This window comes from Lissotriton helveticus, chromosome 3_1 (assembly GCF_964261635.1).
Source record: "Lissotriton helveticus chromosome 3_1, aLisHel1.1, whole genome shotgun sequence".
Taxonomy (NCBI): domain Eukaryota; kingdom Metazoa; phylum Chordata; class Amphibia; order Caudata; family Salamandridae; genus Lissotriton; species Lissotriton helveticus.
Genome location: NC_136061.1, coordinates 131,735,474 through 131,763,331, shown reverse-complemented (window position 1 = coordinate 131,763,331; position 27,858 = coordinate 131,735,474). Strand labels below are relative to the sequence as shown.

Below are 27,858 nucleotides of genomic sequence, written 5' to 3'. Positions count from 1 at the left end.
GATCAGGACATGGTCGGATAGGTTGCCCTGATGCTGGGCCCACTGAAACTTCAGGTCCCACTGCAGAGCCCGCATCCGCCACCTGGCGTGATGCACCAGTAGGATGCAGGAGGCCATCAGCCCCAGAAGCCGCAGCGTCAACCTGACCGAAACCCGGGATAACGGCTGAAAGATGGGAATCAGAGCCTGAATATCCCGGACCCGCCGTTCCGGAGGATAAACCCGAAACTGAGCCGAGTCGAGAACCGCTCCGATGAAAAGGAGCTTTTGAGAGGGACACAGGTGTGATTTCGGCACATTGATGGAAACCCCCAGCTCGTGCAGGAGGTCTGCCGTCATCTGAAGGTGGTGGACGACTGTTTGGGGCGAGCCCGCCTTCAACAACCAGTCGTCGAGGTAGGGGAAGACTGAAACCCCTAACCGGCGCAGATGAGCTGCGACCACCGCCATCACTTTCGTGAACACCCGTGGGGCGCTGGTAAGGCCGAATGGGAGCACGATAAACTGAAAGTGCTCGTGGCCTACCGTGAACCGCAGGTAACGCCGGTGGGCCGGCAGGACGGGGATGTGAAAATACGCATCCTGCAAGTCCAACGCTACCATCCAGTCTTGTGGGTCTAGAGCAGCCAAGACCTGAGCCAAAGTCAACATCTTGAACTTCTCCTTCCGGAGGAAGCCGTTGACGTCCCGTAGGTCCAAGATAGGACGCAGGCCTCCTTTGTCCTTCTTGGGCACCAGAAAGTAGTGGGAGTAGCAACCACACCCTACTTCTGGCCCAGGAACGCGCTCGATGGCCCCCTTGGCCAAGAGGGCCGTAACTTCCTCCTGCAGAAGTGTAAAGTGGTCCCCCGACACACGGTGGTTCTGCGGTGGCATGGCTGGAGGAGTGGACTCGAAGGGGAGGGAGTAGCCCCTTCGGACGAGCTGCAGCACCCACCTGTCCGATGTAATCGCGCGCCAGCGGAAGTGGTGATGGCGAACCCTGCCACCCACTGGCGTCACATGGGCCCGAAAGCTCGGACTAGGAAGATTTGGAGGCTGCTGCGGGGGGAGGTGTGGACTGACCTCGCCGCTGCCCTCTACCGCCACCACGGCGGAATCCACGGCCGCCACCGCGCTGGGGAGCGTTCTGCGGCGCGTGGCTGGCAGCACGTGTGGGACCGCCCCTTCCTTGGCCACGAAAGGGGCGAAACGAACCCGTTTGCTGGCGCTGGGTCGAAAGACCCAAGGACTTGGCCGTGACCCTGGAGTCCTTGAAGCGCTCAAGCGCGTTGTCCGCCTTGTCACCGAACAGGCGACTGCCATCGAAAGGCATGTCCATGAGGGCATTCTGGACAACCTGTGAGAAGTTGGCGGAATATCAGCCAGGCATGGCGACGAATCGCCACCGTCGTGGACATAGCCCGTCCCAGCGAGTCGGTCGTGTCAAGACCACACCTTATCGAATACCTCGCCGCGTCCCGGCCTTCAACCAAGGCCTGGTTGAGCTTGTCCCGCACCTCCTGCGGGCATTGCGGCAGACACTCCGCGACCGTATCCCACAGAGAGTGGGTGTAGCGGCCCAAGAGGCATGCGGTATTGCAAGACCGCAGTCCAGCACTCAAAGACGAAAAGACCTTCTTGCCAAATTGGTCATATCGTTTCGATTCCCGATCGGGCGGGGCCGACGGGAATGCGGACTGGGAAGTGGAGGCCTGGATCACCAGACTCTCCGGGGAGGGATGGGTGGAGAGGAAGGCAGGGTCGTCCGAACATGGACGGTGACGCCTGGCAACGTTTCGGTCAACCGGCGCACCGGAAGCGGGCCTGGACCAGGTGCCCAAAAGGACATCCGTCAGGGCCTCATTAAACGGCAGCAGAGGCTCCTGTGGGCATGACTGCGGTTTAAATACTTCGGTGAGGATGTTAGGTTTCACCTTAGCGACGGGGAGCTCAAGGCGCAAGGCCTTGGCAGCCCTCATCAGGACCACCGAATAGGCAGCCCCCGCCTCCGACGCCACAGGGGAAGGCGAGACAAACCCAGGGTTGGGCGACTCGTCCAGACCACTGGCATCACCTAAGTCACCTACCCAGTCCACGTCATACTGGCAGGCTCGTGACAAAGGGTCCTCAGACCCCTCCCAACCCTCTCCATAATCGTCCTCATCGCCATAGTTCGAGTCGACGATATAGACCGGCTCCTCGGAGCCAATGGGCCCCAACGGCGTCGGACGATGCCGGTCCGACTCCGCGTCAGGAGTCAGAGAGGAAACGGGGGTGGCGCCGCGCGGCGCCGGGGACCCGACGCCGGCCGGAACCGACGGCGGAGTCACGGCGCCGCGCGGAGGCGGCACCACGGGTTGCCCCAATGGAATCGGCGCCGGAGAGGCCGGTGGACCAGCCGGCGACGACCCCGAAGGGCCCAGTGGCGCCGGGGCCGGAGCACCCGGCGGCGCCGGGGCCGGAGCACCCGGCGGCGTCGGAGCAGGTGCACCCGAACCGCCCGGGCCCCCAGACGGGACCGACGGCCCCGCAGGCGCCGTAGGCCCCGCCGGAGGAGACATCGCCCTCATAGCCATGAGGAACTCCTCAATCTCCTCGCGCGACGCGCCTTCCCCAGGGACCGACGGGTATGGGGCAGATGGCGTCGGCAACCCACGCGGGGCCACGGGGGTGGGGCCACCCGAACCCCCGGCCGCATCACGCGGGCGTCGGGGGGAGTCGGGGGTACGATGACGACGCCCCGACTTCTTGTGTCGCTTACCTGATGAACCGGAGGAATGGTGGCGACTCCCGGAGCGCTCATGGCGGCTCCGCGATCGTTCCCTCGACCGCTCCCTCGACCTCCGACCGGACCGGGACCGCTCTCGACGCGGGGCCGACACTCAGAGCTCGAGCAGCTTGCGGGACCGCTCCCGTCTAGCTTTACTAGTCAAGGCCCGGCAGTCGACGCAGGACTCCACGTCGTGGTCCGCGCCCAGACACCGGAGGCAGAGTCGATGGTGGTCGGTGACCGACATCATGCGGTCGCACCCGTCGCAACTCTTAAACCCGGGCATCCTACCGGCACCTGAAGAAAGAGTTAGAGGTAACAAAAACTTGGTCAAAAGACCGAAGTACTGCTCTTCGGATCTGCGCTAACTGGCGCGGAAAAAAGAAGAACTGACGTCAGCGCGCGGAGGCGGCGTCTATATACTCCAGCGACGTCATCACGGCGCACGACGCCGAGCCGCAGCGGACGCCTGCAGACGACGCCTACCGACGCGCAGGGGTACTGCTACGCAAAAGTTTCCGGATCCAGACTGACGCCTGGGGATATTCTAAGGTAAGGAATCTAATACTAACCTGTTTCTTTCAGATTTAATGATTAATTGCCTACATATGCATAAATCACTGGCCACTTGTGCCGGGCGCCCCCCTCCCCCCTGTTTACATGGCGCTTTCCCCCATACGAGTTACAGGATGAAGCCTTTAAGGCGGAAATGTTGGAAGCCATGGAGACCTATTTCATAACTAACCTGGGCTCGGGTTCCGCACTTTGCCACCATTTGGGAGACCTTTAAGGTGGGGTAGCCATATCTAAACTTTCAGGGTTCTGAAATCGATTAGAGGGCAGTTAACTTGTTGGAGCAAAAGCTTTCAGACAGAGAGAAACATGCGCATCTCTGAAGATCCTTTATTACAGACCACAATCAAGGAAACACTCAAGGAATATCACATGGAGGCAGATAGAGAGGTCAGGATGATGGACAAATATGGAGTGGCAAGTGTGTACGGGGAGGGGGAGCGACTGGGTTCGACACTAGCGAATCTCATGAGAGGGCGTCGCTATACCATTCAACCCATACAGCTAGTCACAGAGAATGGGGATACTGTTGTAGACTCGGATGGAGTAGCGGAACAATTTCCGCTGTTTTACGCTGATCTATATAAAGCTCGACCTCACTCAACACCCTCTGATCTGTCTTGAGCACCTAGAATATATTAAGTTACCCTGGCTGTTGGACTCACACATAGAGTTCCTGATGCGCCCCCTTGAAGCGTGGGAGATACATTCCGCTCTGTCCTCCATGCGCTCAGGCAGCGCCCCGGGGCATGATGAGCTCACTGTGGGATTCAAGGAATTTAAGGACCCCCTGAACCCACCACTTACTCACTCTGTTCCAAGAAATGACTGAGGAGGGCATTATGCCCCCCTCGATGAGGGAGGCTCTCCTGGTCGTTCTACTGAAACCTGGAAACCCTCTGCAATACTGTTCCTCTTATCGACCACTTTGACTTCTGAATGTGGACACAAAGATCTTCGCTAAAATCTTAGCTAATAGACTGAGCTCCCTAATGCAGACTCTTGCCAGCTTTATACAGGGACATTCACTTACACACAATCTACGCAATGTATTCGGAACCATCCAGCATACCAAACCAGACACCAAGGCTGCAGCGATTTTCCTTGATGATGAAAAAGCATTTGACTCTGTGGAGTGGAACTTTATGTTGTTGACCCTGGAGAGAATGGGGCTGGGTAGAGTCTTCATACACTTGATCAACACATTATACACAGACCCGAGGTCCCGAGTGCGGGTGGGAGATGTTGTCACAGCCCCTCTGTGGATATCGCGGGGAACCAGAAAGGGATGCCCACTCTCCCCGTTAATGTATGAGTTAGTGGTGGAACCGCTAGCCTGTGGAATGTGTGAATATCACAGCCATAGGAGGATTGGGTACCCGGGGTACAACCTCATTACAATCGGCATACGTGGATGATACTTTGTTCTATATTCGCGACCCTGCTCGAAACGTATCTCCAGTCCTACGTGAGGTGTTGCGATTTGGTGAATGCTCTGGGCTGAAAATTAATTGGGAGAAATCGGTTATATTCCCCCCTCACCCCGGCAACCCTTCCTGATGAACTAGACTTTCCCCTACAATGGATCATGAACCCAGTACGCTATCTGGGTATTCAGGTCCTTACGGACCCGGTCCAGATATTCTGAGAGAATTACGGTTGGGCTATTAATAAGCTCGAGGAAGACATTGCGAGGTGAATCCGTCTCCCCCTCTCCCTTTTGGGCAGATTATCACTCATGAAAATGGTGGTCCTTCCCTGATTTTTATTCTTGTTTCTTAATATTCCGATGGTATTACCTGCACAGTTCTTTAAAACTCTTGATTAGACTGATCTGGGCTGGCAAACAACCATGGGCAAGTTGGACGGTTCTCACTTTACCATACTCTATGAGAGGACTTGGGGCTCCCGACTTTGACTACTATCGAGCAGCCCAGGCCTTACATGCATACTACTGGCTACACCAACAGACGCCCCCTCAGCATCTCCTCATAGAGCGACTTTCCACAGCCCCACTCCTTAGGCAACGGCACTGTTCTGGGCCCCGCGTTGCACTACGGGTGTCTTAGACTCGATCAACGCCACTACACATGCTCGGCATAATCTTCTTAAATCGACAAGCTCTTTCAATACTATACTCCCCGTCTACCCCTATTGCTTGGTGTGAATGGCTCCCGACAGTCACCGCACCAGAAATGATAAATGCACTTCATTCCCTGGGGCTGGATGCTATTGGTGGTTTCTTTGAGGAAGGGGTCGGTAGAGATGGTGACAGTTTGTTGCAAATCGAGCCCTCGCCGTCTGCTTTAACCACCTTCCATTACTTCCAAGCACGCAGTGCACTGCAAGAAATGCTTAGAGGGGAATTTCAGGTACCCCCAATACACACTCCTTAACAACTTTAGTCCAAGCTAGCTCCCCGAAGCGTCTGGTATCCCTAATTTATTCTAGAACCACAGAGCTTCGGCGTTACACGTACACAAAAGCTAGGCTTGATTGGCAGGCTGACCTGGAGATCATGATAGATGACGCCATGTGGACATATTGTTGTGAGGCCACCAAGCGAATCTCTCTCAATGGCCGGCACCGCCTTATACAATTTAAATTCCTTAATAGGATATATCACACACCAGTGCGATTACGTAGCTACTAGCTACGTGAGACAGCGGACTGTGAGAGATGTGGGATGCGGGAGGCTGACTTTATACATCTCGCCTGGCTGTGCCCCACTATTGCGACCTATTGGCTACAGGTCTTTGCCGAAATAAGTGCAGTCACACAGGAAACCCTCAGCCCTGACCCGCTGTTAGCCCTGCTTGGCTATTCCACGAAAATGCAAAAACCAATCCGGCATTTGGTCGATATGGCCCTACTAATCGCATCCTTGCAATACACTGGTCGCGTGGTCCTCCTCCCACCTTGGCACAATGGTCTGGAGACGTGTTGTATTGTAATACTCAAACTGAAGTGTAAAGTGAATTGTTGCCTCCCAGGAATCGCCCTAAAAACATTTGGAGTCTCTACACCACTTATGTGACGTCTCAAGCTCGAGAGACTCCTTCTCCACCTGCCACTGCGAGGGGGGTTTGTCAGCCAGAATGACCCCTACCGGAATCGAGACACCTATGGTGAGCTGGTTGCCTGGATTTTGGATGATTTATCTTCACTATTCAAATCTTTGTTTTATTTTTTCCCTTTCTGAAATTTTTATAGGTTCAGCTAATTGAGATACTAAAAGTTTAATTTTGGACTCTGTTCTCATTGCTTGTTCTTATTTCATCAGACTGGATATAGTATGATTGCTTTGTGTATTTTTATTTTGATCGTCTTGAGAGACATTGTATGTGTATATTATTTTTCTTTTTGTGTTGTATTAATGAACAAGAAAAATAAAATAAAAAAATACCACTGCTTGCAATGTGCAACTTCACAAGTGTGTACTCCTGGTACCTGTTAGATGAGAAGTGACAGGTGACTCCAGGGTCTGTAGGAAGTTCTCCAGTGGGACGTGGGTAAGGTGTTCTATTAACGAAGATTCTCTGCTCCTGGGCTGTGGCACTGGAACTGATGGAAGCGGTGGGGGAGGGGAGGTTACCATGGCAGCAGCGGGGGGTAGCACCTCAGGGGCCATGGATGGGACATACTGCTCCGGAGGACGGTGGGAGCCTGCTAAAGAAAGAACTCATTACAGCCATACTCTCTCCAGTGACATTAAACGGCATCGCATTACAAAAGACTCACCTCGTACATTGCTTGAATCAAACCTTATTAGCATCACAATTTATCCATATCAGATACCTACCAGACAGGAATACGGGTACTAAACTACATTTTAGGAATTTATAAAGGGGCACATATAAGAGATGTATATGCTTCAGCCTGAAGTGAAAAAAAAGTTACATATTCAATAGAGAAAGTGGAAAATTTGAAAACTGAAAACAAAAAAAGGACCAACTCACTGTTAGGACTCTACAACAGTCACTGCTCTCTTAGACAGGCCGAAACTGTACAAGGAAAATCTCTTCTGTCAGTTGCAGGGCGAGTGAATCATTAGGAAGGTTCTGCATCTAAATAATGTGTTACGGGTGTAATCAGTAATTTAGAAATCATCAATGCATTGAGTGTAGTATGCAAGTTCAAGGCTATTGCTCCGGGATCTCAATAGGTTGGTAAGATATAGAGCATTGTTACCAGTTTGCAGATGCCCTATAAACCACACTGGACACCCTAGCAGGAAGATCTTGGGATGCTAGTGGACCACCCGAGGGTTGGTAGTAGCTCCCAGTCTGATGGAGATCTGAAAGCCTGCAGATTGACCTCACATGACATTGTACCACCCATACATTTTGACAGATGATTACCAAGGTGCTGCTATTACTGGATTTACGGTTTTGTTCTTCTAATTAGGAAACAAAGGCTTCACCAGCATTAGTATCAGGACACCCAACAACGGGCTAAAGAGCTAGATTTTTTTTTTTTTTAAGTTTTATATAGCGCTGGCTAGACCCGGAGGTATCAGAGCGCTTTACATGAGAATCAACAATGTAACAGAAAAAGTTCAACAATTACACAATAAATCCTAAAAAATAAATAAATAGACAATACAATTAGGAGAGGAGAGAAAGGAGAGAGAAAAGTAGTGGAGGGGGAAGGAGAGGTGAGAAAGGGAGAATAAGGGAAGAGACAGTATGGAGAGATGACGAGAAGTCTATCAAAAAACAGACTGGGTAGGTGAAGACCAAGGAGGGAATCCACCGTCCATCTCACCTATAGCTAAACCAGGTAGCTCCATCGGGTATCAGACAGAAAAATTCAGTCTCAATACATTGAGAGAGGGGAGAAGGAGAGACATAAATAGAGGGAGGATGCGGGAGGAGACAACAGGAGGGACGAAAGGAAGTGCAACAGTGTGGTTTAACAGTATAACAGAAAAAGAACAACAATTACTCGTTACATCAAACAATCAGCAATACATTAGGAGATGAGAGAAAGGAGAGAGAAAAGAATTGGGGGTAGGTGAGGTGAGAACGTGAGGATAAGGGAAGAGACAACCGTAGTGACGAGAGGAAGTCTGTCTAAAGACCGACTGGGTAGGTGACGACCAAGGAGGGAATCCACGGTCCATCTCCCCTATAGCTAAACCAGGTAGCTCCATCGGGCATCAGACAAAGTAGTTCGGTCTCAGGTGTCAAGGGAAGAGGTTCGCAGAAAAACAGGATGGGAGGGAGAAACGGCAGAAAGACTAAGGAAAGTCTGCCCAAAGAACGGCTGGGTAGGTGACGGTCGAGGGGGAAGTCCCAAAACCCATCTCCTCAATAGCTATCAGGTAGCTCCACAGGGCTTTGGCCAAATATTTAGGTCTAAATGGCCTATATAGCGCTGGGTAGACCCGAAGGTATCAGAACGCTTTACATGAAAATCAACATTGTAACAGAAAAAGATCAACAATTACAAAATACATCGCAAAATAGGTAATACATTAGGAGAGGGGAGAAAGGAGAGAAAAAAAAAGTAGTGGAGGGGATAGGGGAGGTGAGAGAGGGAGGATAAGGGGAGAGACGGAAGGAAGTCTGTCTAAGGACCGACTGGGTAGGTGACGACCAAGGAGGGAATCCACGGCCCATCTCCCCTATAGCTAAACCAGGTAGCTCCATCGGGCATCAGTCAAAATATTTCAGTCACAGTACATTGAGAGAGAAGGGAAGGAGAGACATAGATAGAGGGAGGATGTGGGAAGAGACGACAAGAGAGACGCAAGGAAGTCTGTCTAAAGACCGACTGGGTAGGTGACGTCCAAGGAGGGAAACCCCCGATCTGTCTCCCCTATAGCTAAACCAGGTAGCTCCATCGGGCATCAGACAAAATAGCTAGGTCTCAAATTGACTAGGGAAAATAGACAGATAGACAGGGTGGGGGCTAAGGGCCAGGACAAGAGAGTGCAAAGGTCAGTAGCAGGGTAGTGGAGAAGAGTAGAGCGGGGAGGGGTAGGGTGTAGGGGGAGGAGGGAGTATACATGACAGGTCAGGAGATGGCATTAATCCTAAAACCAGCGGCATAAGCTCTATTGAGATATACTGTATGTATGGCTAGCCTAGAAATAGGCATGAAGTTGGCCCTCCTGGACTTGTTTAACACTCTTGATATACTGTAGCTACATTACCATCCAATGAAATAGGACTCTGCGGAATGGGGTGGTTATATAACTGATGTTGTGAGTGTAATTGGACAAGAGGCTTAGTGGTGACAAAGTGATCCCCTTTACGAGAGGGGAGTAGTTAAAAGTACTAGCTGAGGGGGGCGTGGTCTCGCTGCAGATGAGTGAGAAGCGCGCTGTAGGAGCTCCGGGCCCCCGCCGGCATTATAAGCTTATTTAAGCAGTATATTAGTAGCGGAGAAGCAGGAATTTGGGACGTCGGGGCAGTGGAAGCAACTGGGCGACGATACCGAGACCCGGTGTACCTCGGAAAAGGCAGGCAGCGGCGAGAATAGAGCCGGTGGAAAGGTGCCCCGGTGTACAAAGCCACAGCCGCCATCTTAGCATCCGCCGCCTCCTGAGCTCTGGAGTGAGTGGACATCGCCGACACCCCGCACCCTCAACCTGGGGACCCGAGGCAAGATTAGCGAGAGAGGAGGGGGATCTAGAAGACTTGCAGTCGGTCCTGAGGGAGGGACCTTTCAACTGATATCCCGCCTGGACGCCATTTGGGTACTTCGCTGTGCAAGCTGGTAGAGATACTGCGCACCTGACTGGGCCCTCGGGCCCAATTCCCGATGACTCCTGAGGTGGTTGGCTGCCCCATTGCGGGGCCTCGGATCTAGTGGACAGCGGTGAGATGACCAGAACTGGTAGGAGAACGCTCGGGCCTACGAGGCTGCAGCCACCATTTTAGCGCCCGCAGCTGCAGAAGCCCGTGACTGAGCGGGTATCACGGTCAAGCCTACACTCTCCACCTGGGAATCAGCAGCGACTCGCAGTGGGAGCTGTGAGGGAAGTGTGGGGGCTGAGAGGCCTTGCGGTCGGTCTCTCGGGAGGGAACTCACTACTGACATCCTATTTGGCTACCATTTGGGAACTCAGCTGAGCCGGTTCCGGCCGGGGCCCCAGCCATTCAGAACTGAGGCCTGGCAGAGACATCCATAGCTGACTGGGCCCCCGGATCTTGTTGCTGATGGTCCCAGAGGTGCTGGGCTGTCCTTTGGGGGGGCCCGTACCTAGCGGGCAGCAGCGGGAACGGCACTGGCGAGAGAGCGCTACGACACACGAACACACAGCCGCCATTTTGGGGTCTCCAGCCTCCGGCACCCCGGAGGGAACAGACACCGCTAAAAGCTAGCAATCTCTGCCCGGGACCTGATGGCAGCACCCAGAAAGACCTGAGGTGGAGGTACGGGGGCTGAGAGACTCTGCGGCAGCCTCCGGAGGGGTCTCCTCGCGGACATCCTGCCTGGCCGCCATATTAAGACTCCCCTATGCCGACCATGCGCTGGGTCCGGCCGGAGATATCCTCCGACCGGTGAGGATGTCCCGCGCCTGACCGGGCCTTTCAGACCACACTGCTGACGCCTCCTAAGGTGCTGGAATGGCCCCTAAGAAGTCCCCGCTCAAGGAGCCCCATTCTTATGCTCAGCCTGCTGACCGTCTTTGATCCCTGCTGCCCTGCAGTCAAGGGGCCTCGTGGGGCCTATCCTGCACCTCGGCCACCCCGGCGGAGTCCTGATCTTCCTAGTTACTACTCCCTGGGGCGCGGAGCACCGTGCGGCGTCACCCGATTGGGCCTAAGCTGTGGGCAAAACACAGACTCTCTTGAATCCTGCTGGACGTGCAGGGTGCACTACACCTCCCTGCAACCCTGGTGAGTCTATTCTGGCTACAACGGGACCCCAGGGAGACACTACGGACACGCCCGGAGACCCCGGGCCGCGTAGGGTGTGGTTCAGAGTGCCTGATGTGTCCCGGGAAAAAAAGGCTTGTTACCTGAGACCGTGACACCTGACACCATGAGTACCTCTATAGACTCTGAGAGGTGACCCTAGAGAGCCATATAAGAGAGGTGGTACCACTGAGTGCCGCCTTATCATCTGAAGCTATGACTACTACGCAGGCGAATCTCCCCTGCACATCCTAGTAGAGGGGTGGCGGTGTTGCATGAGTACCTGATCTGGACCGGATTGCCTTAACAGCCCCTCCTGCTTGTTGTGCCCTGCGCATCCTCACTCAGCCAGTGGAGCACCTGGGGGATTCGGGAGACGCAACCTTGGGCTTCCCCCGCACCACACAACCATTGTAGGCCCTCTTTTCGATGACCTGTGGGTCCTGTTGGCAGAAATACTCGTCGCTTCAGCCGAACCGGGCAGCAGTCTAACTCTGTGCTGTGTCTTCTCACCCAGGTCCCCTGCATACGGCATAGCGCCCCGAGGGGCCATGACTCGATCTAGGAGTGGGAGAGATAATGCTGCACCCCCTAAGGACAACCCGGTGGCAGCCATGTGGAACAAATCGGGATCCTCTCCTGCAATGGACGACATCGCCAGCCGAGGGACCCTCTGAACCTGTCACACAGTCCTTCATGACCACCTTCATGCATGAACTCAAATATGAAATCGGTTCACTTTGCTCAGAGGTCCAGGCCTGTTTAAAGAACCTCCGCAGAGATGTGGGGGAGCTCGGGGGGAGAGTGGATGATCTTGAAAGGACAGTCGATGCCCGCTCAGATCAGAAACACCTCTGGCAACGCCTAGCCACCCTGGAGGAGCAACATATAGAGTTGCACATTTAACAGGAGGACTTGGAAAATAGGGGGCGTCGCAACAACCTACACCTAAGAGGGATTCCGAATGGGGCTGAAGGCTCATACATTATGAATTTTGTAGCAGACCTGTTCCAAGACATCAGGGGGGAGGAAGACGCATCCCAGACGGCCCTGGACCGCGTCCACCGAGTGTCTGCCCCGCCGGGACGCTCTGGCCATGTTTCTGACATCTTGGCCCGGGTCCATTGTTGACAGAGAAAGAAGCCATCCTCAAGGCGATGAGAGCCAAAACAGAACTCGGGTACCAGGGCGCTTCCATCAAACTGTTTCAGGACCATGCGACCACAACGCTCCGCCGCTGCACTTTTAACCCATAATGGCCAAACTGCAGGAGCTGGGAGTCCGCTATCAATGGGGGCACCCGTTCGCACTTATTTTCCAGTGGGAGTCAAAACGTGGAGTGCTGCGATCGTTCCGAGAGACACCTCCAGCCAGCCCCTTGCGAATGCCTCCTCTAGATCGCGAGCCTGCAAAGCCCCAATGGACCAAGGTACACCACTCTAAGCGCCCAACCCCCGGGAATCTGCACCTCCTCTCAGGGAAACAGGACATTATACAACATATCAGTTGTCTAGAGGTTTGTCATTCATCCCCAGGCTCCCAGTCCTCCGACAAATAACAATGAAGCTTGGTTGCCAAGCATCAGCCTCTCCCTCGCCCCCAGCTCCATCTCCTTGAGGGGATGTGGCTAACATCTCGCGCCCCGGCCGCCTTCTTGCCGACAAGACTACTGCGTGCCTGACCAGCAGCCCGACGGCGGCACCGGACTAAGCACCTGATGGGCGATGCTGATCTCCTATGACCCACCCTCACTGCTATTCCTGGGAGAGTGGCATCATCGGGATGGCCTGTGTCACTGTACCTGGCTGGACCCTGGACTGGAATAGACCCTGTTGGCCACGTTGGCCGTTGTTCCTTTTTGAGTACTATGTCTTTTCTCTCTCACTTCTCTTCTCCCTCTTTTCTCTTCCTAATCATCGGTGGGAGGGGGGGGGGGAGGTTGGTTGTCCAGATTGTGGTGGGAGTTCTCTTGGTACACCTCGTCCCTTCTTCTCCACACAATGCACTAGGCCTTACAGCGACCATCATGGCCCCGGTCTGCTTTGCTTGCCTCAGCGAGGCACAGGAAAGGGGGGAGCCACCCTATACACTGCCTCTACACTTATGTTTGGGACAGCGTTCGCATAGGACGCACTGAAATCATGACTTATGTACCCGGTCTGAAACTTCTCTCCCTTAACGTAAAGGGACTCAACTCCCCCAACAAGCGTCTCCTGATCTGGCGATATCTTTTGCAGCAAAACCAGGACAACACACTCTCCTACATGGCTCATCCACGCTACCCGCTCAAACTTTGGGCATCTGCACCCACTAAATCAGCGGGAGTAGCAATTCTCTGTTGAGCAGGCATACACCAGGGGGACTCCAGGTTAGTATGTAGTAAGGATGGCAGATTCCTCAAGGTAGTGGTCAAGATTAGGCATCGAATCCTCACTATATGCAACACTTACACACCGAACCAAGCTCAGGACTCCTTCTTGCGGGGTTTGCTGCGGGAGCACATAACACAAGATAAACCAGGTCTCAACCCTGGCGGGAGATTTTAATTTGGTGTGGGTGGCGGGCCTCGATCGTAGCGAAGGCTCTTTTCACGGACGGGGGCCATGTCCTTGGCCTTCAAGAAGCAACTAACTGCTCTCGGTCTCATAGATATTTGGAGATACCACTCCCCAGACGTTCACGACTACTCTTATTACTCTTATGTTTACCGCTTCAACTCGTGTATCGACTACCTTTTCGTCTCACACTCCCTTGTCAAAGACACCCTTTCTGGGTCCATGTCTGACATCTCTTTTTCTGACCACGCCCATGTGGAACTCCTCATTCTGGATCGCTCCTCTCGCCCTGGCCGTCCCTCTCGGTGGGGCTTCCCCCCCACATATTCTCAGGGATCCCATAGATTCAGTGGAAATCCGGGAAGCTATCATGTCCTACTTCGAGACTAACAAACCTCCCAGTAGTTTGGCATGCGTTCTAGGCCACGATACGCTGCACCATCACATCCTTTGCCATAGCTCGGGCTCGAGAAGCTTGCTTGTTTGAAGACAAACTCTCCCGGGACATTAAGGAACTCGAGCGGTTAGATCAGGAGCGCCATTTGACACTGCACAAGAAGAGGCTCTCTATGCTTCGGGCCAACTCCAGGCGCACACGACCAACAGAGCGGAACACGCTGTTTTAGCTTTGCGCCAACAATATTACGACGGGGAGGACAAGGAAGGTACAGTACTGGCGTGTCCCCTTCAGACGCGGGCCGCCAAAACGCACATTGCCAAACTCAAGCTGGGAGATGCTACTTGGGCCACCACTGAAGCAGCCAAGCGCCGAGCATCCGAGAACTACTTCTCCTCCCTCTATGCTGGGGAGTCGCCCGATTCAGACCAGGTCCTCGCTGCCTTGGACGCTTGCGAGTGGTCCCTGATCAGCAGTTATCACTCTCAGCTATTGGAGGATCCTATCACTCTGGAGGAACTCGCCAGTGCCTTGAAGGATCTTCCTCTCATCCAAACCCTGGGGCTGGATGACTTACCGGTCTTGTTCTATCGCACATTCCTCCCGCAACTCAAATCACATATGCTCTGTCTTTTTAATTCTTATACTGACGTAGTAGGACCCTCTACAGATATGGCCATGGCTAAAATCGCTGTAATCCCCAAACCGGGGAAGGATCTCACTCTCTGCTCCTGCTTTCGTCCAATCGCGCTCCTAAACACGGACCTCAAACTCTATACTAAAATATTGGCTAAGCGACATTCCCTGCACCTCCCATAGAACCGGACCAGGTGGGCTTTATCCACCAACAGCAGGGAGTAGACAATGTGAGACGAGTTGCCCACCTAATTGGGATGGCGCATCACTGGCAGATTCTCGCCTGCTTGCTATCGCTCGATGCTGAGAAAGTATTTGACGGAGTAGACTGGGTCTTCCTTCGTGCTGTCCTCCAGAAAGTAGGGCTGGGTCCACAGATGATTGCGAGGATTATAGCTCCCTATCTTTCCCCCGTGCTCAGGTGCGGGTAAACGGCCAGCTTACACACCCTTCTCTATCCACAGGGGCACCCGACAGGAGTGTCCCCTATCCCCTCTTATTTGTTCTTGTGGTGGAACCGCTGGCTATTATGATCCGCAAGTCCACAGACATACAGGGCATTCCATTAGGGGGGCTAGATCACAAAATAGCCGTGTTTGCTGACAACTTACTTCTCACGCTATCATGCCAGCGAACGTCTTTACCGGCCCGTCACAAGGTGCTCCAATCTTTTGAACGGGTCTCGGGGCTCAAAATGAACTATGAAAAATCGTGGGCTCTCAACCTCACGATCCCGGCAGAGGAGGTAGCCATGCTGCAATCTCTGGTCCCCTATCAATGGGTGTTGCGCTCTATTCGGTACCTATGGATTAACATAACTCCCAACCTTGCCACGTGGTCCCATGCAAACTGGCAGGAGTGTAAAACGCTGTTGTGGAAGACTTCAGAGCGTCGAAATCTCTTCCGCTATCCTGGCTGGGGTGCCTAAACACGATCAAAATGTCGATCCTCCCAAAGATACTTTACCTCTTTCAGACCCGTCCCACACCCATTCCGGAACATCAAATACAGGGCCTGCAGAGCAAGCTCACCACATTTATATGGAGAGGGAGTAAACCACGGTTCTCTAATAAAATACTCATGCTTCCACGCGATAGGGGAGGACTGGCCTGCCCCAACCTGGTGGAATACTATTGGGCTTCACACCTACGCTTCATATCGGAGTGGATGGCATGGGAGAGTGAAAAAGTCTGGATCCACATGGACAGGGCAGTGACTTGCTGCCCCATCTGGGACCTAGCATGGCTTTCGCGGGATGCTCGATCGCGCAGCGCCTATATCGCGGTTCCCACTAAGACAGTGCTCGAGATTGGGGACAAAATAGCAGTACGCAGAGGCTTCACATCCTTCCCGTCCCCCCATACTCCCATCGCACACAAATCTCACTTCCTTCCCGCTCTTCACCCGCCCTACTTTGCAGACAGGACGGAAGGGGGGTGCAGGACGATTCAGGACCTCTTCATGAGAGACACTTTGAAAAACTTCGAGCAGTGCAAACGTGATTTTCAGCTACCAGAGGGGGCTAGATTCCAATACATCCAACTGAGACATTGGGTCTGTGCGTCCTCTTTGACAGGGGCGGCCACTCGCCCCTTCACTGCGTTTGAGAGGTTATTGCACTCCTTCGACAACTCAAGGGGCCTAATCTCCCGCACATACCAGGTTCTCCAACATTCACAGCGCACCACCCCTCATGCCTACCAACTGAGGTGGCAATCATCCTCAGACACTGATATCACACACACCCAATGGGAACACTTGTGGCGGGACATCCCGAAGGTCTTTTGTAGCATCTCCCAGCAGGAATCGGCATACAAGATTATGACACATGTTATTATACCCTCCACGGGTTGCATAACATTTTTCCCACCTCCTCCCCTCTATGCTGATGCTGCACCAGCAGATTTTTTTGCACATTTGGTGGACATACCCACTCTTGACCATCTAATGGAAGGAAGTCCTCAGTCATATCCGACTGGTAATAGGCTACCTACTGTCCGAAAACCCACTTGCAATTGTCCTGGGCCTTTGGCCGGTGAACTTGCGTGCCATGACCCGCCAAGACTGGCATCTCAGACTTCACATGCTTGGGGCTGCCAAGCAAATCATTGTTTTCTATTGGCAAAAGCTGAAATACCCCCGATTAACGTCTGGTTCACCCGCTTATGGCACATGATTGCCATGGAATTACTCACTGCGCGCTTGCAGCTGCAGGACACTAATTTCACGAAACTGTGGCAGCCGCTTGTGGACTACCTTTGCAGAATAGAGCACCCTCGACTTCAACCCCCGAGATTGCGGGCACTGCGCCTGTGAGAAGTTGGCCTGATGTGCAGTGCTCACTATTCTAGTGATCACTATATATCAGTCCAAACAACCCTTATTGATGATTGGTTGTAAGTCAACCTTATAGACCAGCTATCCTAGTAGCATGGATACGAGCAGTCTAAGGCTAAGACTCTAGAGGGCGTGTTAAGCCAGCTGTTTTACCATCACATTACCCCTTGAACACCCAGTGAAAGGACACCACACAAGTGTTATGAAAATAAACAATGTATTTATTAGAATCACAACAACCCTGTACTCTTTATGAGGACAGGGTGCTAAGCACACAACAAAACTCTTATGAAAATACTTAAGTTAGCACGTTATACACAAATGCCCGAGGGGCACGAAAAACCATATACTCTAAAAGTGGAATGCGAATTACTAGCAGGTAAGTAACGATTCTCAGAGGCTTTGGGATCGCTAGGACTGGACTACTGAACCTTTAGATTACTAGCAGGAGGCCTAGGGAACTCGGGTGCAGAGTGTGCACTCTCACGCGGGATGCGGGACAGTCTATGGAAGCTAGAATTCACAAAGTTAGTGTTCACGGGCGAACCCGACCTGGTAGGGAGAAAACGACAGTGGATCCGGACCCTTGAATAGTGAGGCTATGCTGGGACACCGAAGTGCCGAAGTTACCTAGCCCAGGGGCTGCAGCTGCATAGGTCTGAAAAGACGTCGGGAATCCTCGTGCCGGACCAGGAGCCTGGAAGAAGGAAGTTGCTGGCAGGCGACCAGTGAAGAAAAGTTCGATGGATCCAAGCCTGGATCAAGGAAGAAGAAAACCTGAAAGCAGAGGGGACCAAGTTCTTGAATCACTAGCCAGTGATTAAGTGGGCACCAGGATGGCACCGGGCGAAGTCACCGCAGTCAGGTGAGTGGGCGCTGCTGGGCTCTGCAGTCTCTCGGACCAGGAGGCGTTGTCGGCGACCAGGATGGAGGTGCGAGCTGTCCCACGAAGGTTCTTGCTGTCGACGTCGCTGGACCCAGGATTGGGCAACAAGTCTTGGCAAATGCAAGGCCCACGCGGTGGACCTAAAATGGCGTCTTAGCCGGACCAGGAGGGTCCAGGGTACTTCTCCGATGGAGGGAAGCAAGAGCCAGTCTGGAGCAACCAGACTAGCAGCAGTATTGTCGTCGGGCGTCGTTCGGAAGGCCACAAGCCAGCGGGCTAGTAGCCAAACAACGCGGTGAGCAGCAAGAAGCAGAAGGGCCCCACGCCGATCGTGGAGATGCTGGGGGGCTGCTCTTCGGTGCTGGAGCTGCTCAGGGTGGGGGCTTCTCGGACCCCAAAGCACTCACCAGGAAATTACTCGGTGGGCTTGCTGTGCAGAAGTCGTGCAGTCTTGGCGATGGCCGGTCCCTCGAGGTCTCGTCGCACCCACGGTTCTCAGCTGTGCTGTAGAGGTGGGTAGAGGTCAGAGGTGCCAGGGAAGCCGGGTCTCGTCGAGCTGGGCAGTCGGATTCCGGAGGAAGGACGTGTAGCAGACCGCAGTGTTCTTAGATGGTGCCTGCGGATGCAGGGTGACTACTCCTTAGCCACAAGGGAGAATCTTGAAGAAGAAATCGTGAAGTCCTTTCGTGGAAAGTGGTATCTTGATTCCAAAGATGATCTGCTCTGGAAGGGGGCCAGTCCCTACCTTTATCTGGGAAAAGGGGGCTGGCACGCGACTAAGTCCTGCCCTAGGGGTGGGACCAGGAGGGGGGTGGTTACACCCACTTCCTTGGCGGGCTTTTCCCCAGCACAGGGTCTGGAGTGTCCCTGGAACTGGTTCAAGCCAGCCTATGCACAGTGAGCACCGGGGTGCCACGTGCAGTCACCTTCCTCTGAAGCCCTGCCTACCCACAATACACAAAATCCTGTCTGGGACGGTGCTGGCACCGCCCCTGGCAGGAAACCCTTTGTCCTTATCTCCTGCTCTGGGAGGACTCCCAGCAGCAGGAGGGCAGACTTGTGTCTCGGTGGCAGCATCCATTTTGTGGATGCTAAGGCTCTGTCTGACTTTAACCGGGGTTAGGGGTTACATACATGTCGTGTCCCTCTAGAAGGGTGGAATGCTAACCCCGTCGCCAGAATTGGCGAGGGGTTAGTATTCCAATTCGTATGACACCTTACTCTACATGTTTTGATAAAGCGATACCAGAGTTGGCATATAACCGCGAGGATTATAATGCACTTAAGAGTATATGGTATGCGATATCATGGAAACGGCTAAGGGATGGATCCCGAAAGCCGCAGACAGGCTCAGCTCATGCCAGAGCACCATCTCACACGATTCCAAGCACTCTGCCTTCAGGATTGTTAAGGCCTGCCATAGGAGTGGCTGACAGGAGATCTGTGTGTCCATTTTAGGGTTAGATATAGGTATACTATATCTAAAGCAAAGGGTGAGTACACCACCTTGCCCCAGCTGTCGTGCAGCCAGTTGTGTCAGTTTAGTTAGTCAGCCCAGGGGTGGCATAATACATGCTTCAGCCCCTGGGAGACTTCTGGGTACACCTCAGCCCTGGGTACAGGGACTTGGAGAGGGCCCAGTGCCAATTCAGTACCTGAGTACAATTTGGATAGAGAGAACAGCTAGGCTGTGGGTCTGATTAGCAGGCCCACAGCCAGGGAAAGTCGTAAACCAGTGCAGCAAAAAGCAAAAATCTGGGTGATCATAGGATTGCAGACCCTACTCTCCTACAGCGCCTCTTCGAGGACGCTGTATATCTGCCTGATGAGGATAGTCTCTGGAAATTCACAGATTGGCACACTTGATCCCCCGGGCAGCACCAGCACATCAGACCCAGAGCACTTCCGCCCCTCCTCTAAAGTAGGTGACCCAGGCCCCTACATACATGATTCCAGTGCGCATCAATGATTCTGAACACCACAGTGCAGGAAACATCAAAACCCTTTTCCCTCCCGCTACACCCCTCCCTTGACTCTCGCCTCCTCTTCTTCTTTCCTACCTGCTCCTTCTCTGCTATCTCTTTCTCTATTTACTCGTTCTCCACAGTGAATTCATTGTTCTAGGTTGGAATTTTTACTCACAGAAGCAGACTGAAAAGGTTTGTACCACAGGCCACAACACCCTGGGGTTGCATTTCGCTTTGAACTAAGGCAACTTGGCAAACGCCTCATGATTTCTAAAACTCTGTGCGCATACCTATAAGAGGCCCGATCTTGTTACCGTGTCCCCTCTTCCACTAAGCACTCCGCTTTATATGTTTTGGCTTTGAAATCAGCGACGTTGCATTAGGTGGAGGGCACTAATGGACATAGTGTGAGGGCCATGGGGGTAGATGTATAAAGCCTTTTGCTATTCGCAAAGGCCGAAATTCTGCAAATTTCAGCCGTTTCGAGTCGCAAACGGCTTTTTTGCATTTTCTGAAATGTATGAAAAAAATCACAAAATAAGGAATTGGAAAAATTTGCAATTCCTTATTTTGCTTAAGCATTTAAGGAATCACAAATTTTGCGATTACTTAAATGCGATGTATGAGGCTTTTAAAAATTGCGATTTTGGGTTAAGAAATCGCAAATTACCACTAACTTGTAGTTGGTGATAATTTGCGATTTGATTTGAAAATGCCCTATTTGGCATTTGTGAAGGTGGCATGTGCGACATATGCACACACATGTAAATTCCAGGGGTGCAGCAGGGTGTCTTCGAGACACCCCTACACCTTTGAAATTATTTTTTATTTGCCTCCTGGCCGATAGGAATGCATGGGAAATTATTCCTTATTTGCGAATTCGCAAAGTGCGAATTCGTAAATTAGGAAGACTAAGAAATCGCAAAAAAATAGCGATTTTTTACATACATTCCATTTTGAGAATTCTAAATAGCGATTCCTTAAAAATCGCTATTTAGAAATCGCAAAAGGGAACAATGCTACATCTGCCCCCTAGTCTTTTAGCTGAAATGAAACGGTGTAATACTGAGGAGACAATAGTTAACCATATTGTGCTCTGCTCCGGTGTGTATACTATAAATGCCAATAAAAACAAGTTAAAAAGTACTAGCTGAGTGCAAGTGAGGCAGAAATCAAAACTGCACCAAGTTGCAAGCGGTTTAAATAGGTTACAAACAATGATTTTAAGCCAGGGTCCTTCTGTGGAGAGATCCTGGGCACTGCACGACAACCCCAAGAACATGGCCAACTACATGACAGTTTAAATGGTTGACCGAATGATGCTGCATAATAGATACATTTGGTGAACTTCACTAAACAATATAGTTCCAGTTCAATATGTATCAGTGATTTATGGATACATAGCACGTTAGTGCGGTTGCATAGATTGAAAACATATGTTTTGGAATGTACTACCCCATCATCTCAAAAATAAAAAGAAATGATTGTCTTCAGTAATGATCTTTCTGGTGCAAAGATTCCTCACTTTTTGAATATCCGAGGTGCTAAACTGTATCTGGAAACTTTTACTTAGCTCATCCATACCCGTAAGGGGTGTTGGCTCCACACCAGCATATGTAGTATGGCTATCATGATGTCACTGGATTCATAAAGCGTCCACTGCAGCTCACAGACATCAATATTTTCCATACCAAAGAGATGGGATGGTGGGAACAAATTCTGTAGAGGTGTAGTGCAACGAAATAATATGGAACTTTGTTAACATGGTCCATAATCCTCCTGTAAGTCACACGAAGGGTAGGAGTGGAGAGGAATTTACAGGTAGACATAGTACCCACAAGAAAGATCTTTACTGAAGGTTAGTAACATTTTTTTCTGAAGGATGTCTGCAGATTCCTCACCTTTTGAATAGATTACTGAGCAGTACTCGACAAATGTAGAAACTAAACACCCTATTTGAATCCATTCTGTGTAGGCTCTCTCCCCCTCGGTGGGATGTGGATGCGGTCAAAGGATAGGAGGACAACGGATTGACTCAGATGGAATGAGGTCACCACCCTGGGTAGGAAAGTAGATCTCGTTTAAGGACTGAATTTTGGGAGAAAAACAAATAAACGGTGAGCAAACGCCGAGTACTACCAACTCACTGATGAGTCTTGCGGAAGTAATCTCAACTAGAAAGTTTTGAACGTTAATTGCCTCAACTGGCAAATATGAAGCGGTTCAAATGGAGAACCCCATCATAAAATGTCAAAACCAGATTAAGGTCCTACTGAGGAATGACAAACAGTAGGGGGTGTACAAATTGTTCAAGCCCTCCCAAAAAAGTATGAGAATGGGGGATTTAAAGCCGGAATGGTTTCTCCAGAAAACAGAGGAAGGCAGACAAGGCTGATAGGGATTCCTTGACAGTCAACACAGGATAGCTGCGCTAGCAAGAGTAAAAATTTCAGTATATCCCACAAATGGTTCTTTAAGTAATCCACTTTGTTTCCAGCATTCTACGCGTCAAACTTATTCCACCTTCTGGAGTACACCGGCAACCAGACCAAAAACCCTACCCTGCCAATTGGAACAAACTAATATGTCCCCACTCAAGCTCCAGATGTGAAGGTGGAGGCTCTGGGAGTTGGGAAGCTCTGGGAGGATGACTTGGGGAACAGAGAGAAGTGTAGGAGGTCTACAGTCTGCTTACCACACCCTTCTTGGCCAGTCAGGGGTGATGAGAATAGATTGTGCCCAGGTTTTTTTTGTTTAGTATCGGTTTGAGTTCAAACGAATAGAAAATTACACATGTGCAGAAAATGAAAGGCAGGGGGGGAGGGGTTAACAAAAGTTGGGCTATGGAATAAGAAATCAGCTCCAGGCAAACCCGGCTCCACAGACTTCGAAACACAAATGTAATGAAGAGATTCTGCTCAGTTTTAGCAAATCTTACTCAGATCCTCAGGAATCGAGAGGAAACGTGTAGTGAAGAGGAAAATTCCATTTTAATTGAAACGGTTCCCCAGGGCTCCATGCAACAAATACTGGAGGGCATAAAACTGCACATTTCTGTGAGTGACAAACCGGTCCTTCAGAGTGTTACCACACACTGTGAACCACTTGTGTCAGACTCCACAAGTGGTTGACAAGATGACACAGACTCGTGTTCAGAGGGACCACCAGATAGTTTACTATCAGACAAACTCCAAGCCTGTGTGCCCAACACCAGAGCTGCAACACTTCCTGACAGACAAGTGGAGACCCAACTCCTCCAGCCTTCCTGACATACCACATCGCAGTCATACGGTCAGTCAAGATGCGAATGGAAGGACAAAGAAGGGAAGGGAAGTACACTTTGAGAACCAATTGATTCACCATCAGTTGGAACAAACAGATGTGCAAAGTTTGGTTGTTAAAGAACATTTTTCCAGTTGTACAGTTATTGGAATACCGGGATTTTCAACTGCCCGAGAGGAACAGCTACCACTCCATTGCGGCAACTCAGGGTGCCGATGTCAAGACAAGGGATAGGCTTGTGATGTGGTAGTGAGTGGACCCTACCACAAAACATCAGGTAACTGCTGGATCAATAAGTAGAAATAAGCATCTAGTAAGATGAAGGACACCATCAGTTCTCCTGCTTCCAACACTAAAATGAACTGAGCCAGAAATTGTACTTTGAATTTCTGCTTGCAGAGCAAGAGATTCAAGATCCTCAAGTCTAGTATTGGACTAAACCCATCTTAATTTTTGTGAACCAGGAAGTACCGCAAATAAAACTCCAGCCCAATTTCCTACTTTGGAAGAAACTCCCCTCCTCCCATCTGCAGTAGGGTTGCCACCTCCTGCTGGAGATATTTTTCTCCTCAACAGGAACGAATAGGAGCGATCTGAGAGGGACCTGTCAAAAGGGTAGGGCATACCCTCTTTCGACAATCTGAAGCAACTACTGGTCCAAATTTATGGCATTCCAGGACACCCAACATCAAACCCGTCTCAAGTATACCAACAAGGGTGAACTAGAGCCGCTTCCCGGTTGGGCAAGGGAAGGAGGAGGAAGAGGCCTTTTGGATGGTACAGGTTCAGTCTTTTCCCCTGCCCCTATACTGCCTACGCAGAAGGTTCTGGTGTTGCTACTGTGATTGGGGGTGCCGTTGGCTGAAATTTGTCTCATTATCTTTAACCTTTATGATGCGGCCAGAGTTTATTTCAACATGTGTAGTGTAAAGAAGAGTTACAGTGACACTTTTAACAAGTGAGACAGTTGCTCTTTGTACAGCGCACTCATTACCAGTGTGTTTTCTGTTTATTACGCAGCTCTGGGAAAGCACGCCCGTGAGTTGCCAGAGGTGCGATAATTGTACGACTAATGCATGTTAGTGCATAATGCGGGCACCAGCACAAAATGCATTTGTCTTATCTCTGGAGCGTGGCACTTGGCAGGGCTGCTAATGACCAGTCAGAGACCACTAGAGGACATAAAGCTCCTACACCTACAGATTTCCCACTGGGAAATGACTAAAGGAGAACCAGATCTATAAGTATATGGGTTAGCAAGTGTGACCCTCATCTGTCTTTAGAGGAAGACACTCTGGGAGAAAAAACTCTGGACACCAATGGTAATACTGATGGGCCGCATCATAGGTTCTAAAACAAAACTTGATGTTTCTAAGCATCAATCCACCTCCAAGGGAGAAGACTACATGGGGAACTGGGGGACTACTGCCTCATATAATCAAGAAACAATGTTTCAGTGTACCATTAAATGAACTAACAGCATTGTCCATAAAGTGGATCAGGTCACTCTTGCAACTCTTCTACATCCCAACAGAGTTATTGCTACATAAATGTTCCAATTTCCAAGTGATATTAAAACACGGTTTTATTAACCAGCTCAAATTATTAGCACAAGTCAGTTCTTGAAACTGTCACAGGCCACCTGGCCACCCAGTCATTGCCTTTGAAGGACCAACAGAATGATCACCCAGACTTAAAATGAGTTACATTCATTTTTGGGAAGTAATATTATTAGGTGCCTCTTCTCCCCGAAATATCAAACATGAATGCAACGGGTACCTTAAGGACCTTCTTTGACACCTTATGGGGAACTGTATCAGATAAACTCCAGTAGGTATTCAGCCTGGGGTTCCACAGAAGGACCCCTTTGCAAGTCTGGAAAAGAGGGTGATGTGTGTTTTAGTGTATGTGATTTTTGTCTTTATGGCCTATTTTAGAGCAAAGTGTGGTGGATGTGTCACCAGTAGATCAGGTTTCCATGAGTAACTTGTCCTGATACTTTGTAGATGGCCTTGTGAGCTGTTTAAGAATAGGAAACATGTGTGCATCAAGTGTGATAGCCCAGGACGATCTTATGGTTACCCCAGGATCACCTCCGTATTGGAAGTGTGAAAATCTCACACAAGAATCCAAAAGCAGGCAGTCTAGAAGCCATGAGCATGGGTCGGCTATCTATATATGCCAGCATCATGAAACATGTCTGATGGCGAGCCAAATGGGTATATAAAACAAAAGCCAAGTACAAATCATACCCTTTGGATCTGGAAAACTTATTTCTAGGCATGAATATTCTCTCAGGCCATACTGAGAACTAGGGCACTGCCAAGGAATAGGGCCATGCAGGCACCTACAGCAAACCCATAATGCAAGGCAACATGGACCCTGCATGTTGTGAGCAAGGCACATCTTGTGTAACACTATATGTGAGCATAGCGCTTAGGCCTGGTGATACCCCGCTGCAAGGCTGGCCAGCTTTTGGATGCATACAATAAAGTAAGGCTACATGACTAATCCGAGATGAGCCCACTCAGGTACGAAGGGCATCTCAGCATGGGCCGAGGTGCCCCTTACTTATCCCTTAGGTGTTGGCCTAGTGTAGGAAAATGTGCAGCATGACCACCTATCTCCATGTCATCACGGCTACAGGCATTGCTTCCAGCCCTAGGCTTTTATCCTACAAAGTATTACTACCAAATCTGTTAGCACCCGGAAGGCATTAGGTAGTCACATGAAAAGCCAGAATTGGAAATAGCCTGTGATGACATGGAGTTAAGTGGTCACCCTAAACATGTAAATACCTAGAACAAGAGCTTGGAATACCAATGTGTTGGCATCTGGGGCACAGAATTAAATTAAGACCACAGGACTCCTTAGGTATAGGCCAACACTGGCGCAAAGCCACCTGAAGCATAAGTCTCTATTAAAGTAGTGCGTGGTACCTCAAACATCATTGTGATGTAAGGTTATCTAAGGACTTTGAAGCAAGTTCAGGCTAAGGTTGCCTAGACAGCAAACTGGCACAAGGCTTTGTTAGATTTTCAAGTGTTGACCTCAAAGGTAAATCTTTTGTAATTATTCGTAAGTGCATCTGTCTTAAGGACAACCTATTTATTGAGGCATCTCAAGCCTTAGCTTGGAATAAGGCAAATTGTCACATCTAGGATTGGTCTGTGTCAGGTCTTGAAGGTACCACAGGTGAAAGTTGCTCCAAGGCTGTGAAGGAACTCACAAAGGAAGCCTATCAGGATGCAATAAAAGCACCATGGGGAGGATGACTCCAAGTACCACAGAGAGTAAAAGAATCCCCTTACATCATTAAAACAATAAAAAAAGACCGTATTCACTTCACCCATACTCTCTTGCATAAACTAACAACCCCTGGGAGTTGGGGGGATAGAGGGATCCTTAAGGATGGCTAAGCACAGATGAAACAAAAAACCCGGAGTCAACTAGAGTCCAGAAGGGCAATCTGCGTGAGTTCATACTTTGTGTGGTATCCACACAACTACAAATTGAAAAGACCTGAAGATGCATGAGAAATACCATGGACCAAAGAACTAAGCCCGGAACGAAATCTCAGGAATAGGAAAAGTACAGTAAAGATACTCGGGTGGGTGAAAAGAATTCCACCAAAGTAAAAAAGTATTTAAACAGGGTAAGCAGTAGGCATGGGATGGATGGTGGGTGGGGCAAAGTGTGACTGTGGCCAGGCTTGAAAAGCTTGATCAGTTTTATACTGGGCAAAAATGGTACCAGTAGCTCACTACTTGCATTGGGCATGATTTGCTGCTTTCTTCAGGGCTCCCTTTACTCTACTACCACCATCGCTCCATATTTCCCCTTTGTCCTCATAAGGCACAGCTGCTTTTCTTGTCCTATATTTGAGGTGCTATGGGTTGAAGAACGCTCCTGTGCATTTCTGAGCACCTGGCTATTTGCTGAAAGAATGCCTTTTTCCAACAGACGGGCTTGAAAGTCACACAATGCGATACGGTTGATTAAATTCAGGCCAATGGCCTCTGTAGGCTGTCTCATTCATAACAACATTTCTAGAGTTCCTGCTGTTGTTCCCTGTTAAGCATACATCACACGGTCCATCAGTTGGAAAAAGAGCCATCTCAACGAATATGCTGCTACTCTGTCTTACCCCTTTCCTCTAGAAATTAGGGTGACTAGGTTAATGATTAGTCACACCACTAGTGGCCACACTCTCCTCAAGCTAATGCAAATATAAATATATTAACCACATTTTAATTGAAAAAGCATTGTGTTATTGTGCATAAAATGATCTAAACACCAACTTACGCACTATCTTACTGTCATTGCACAATCTAATTTTACATCGAAGATGTTTTTCCTTTCTTTCAGGTACGGGATGGGGAAGAAGAGGCGGGAGGGTGCAAAGGTCTTTAGAAGAAGTGTCTTATTTAGAGATGGGGAGATAATGAAGGTATTGGCAATGCACCACTGTTTTTGGGGTACAATGCCAGTACCCACATTTGCAATGACAATTCACCAGAGTGGAGAAGAAATGCAAAACGCTCACCTTTAATTAAAAAGCAAAAATTCAGAATGGACTTAACTGCAAAAGGAAGGGTAATG

General features: G+C 50.5%; 1 protein-coding gene across 4 annotated transcripts in view; it reads right to left on the bottom strand.

The window, feature by feature from the left end:
• Positions 1-27,858, bottom strand: part of SH2B2 (SH2B adaptor protein 2) — a 487,294-nt gene that overhangs the window by 151,318 nt on the left and 308,118 nt on the right. For 2 of the 4 annotated variants that reach the window (XM_078679381.1, XM_078679380.1), the window contains one exon: positions 6,776-6,994. The exons of 1 other annotated variant lie outside the window; for it this stretch is intronic. In XM_078679381.1, coding sequence (XP_078535507.1) covers positions 6,776-6,994 — 219 coding nt within the window. The remainder of the gene's footprint in view (positions 1-6,775; positions 6,995-27,858) is intronic. One more of the 4 variants, XM_078679382.1, reaches the window with a different exon arrangement.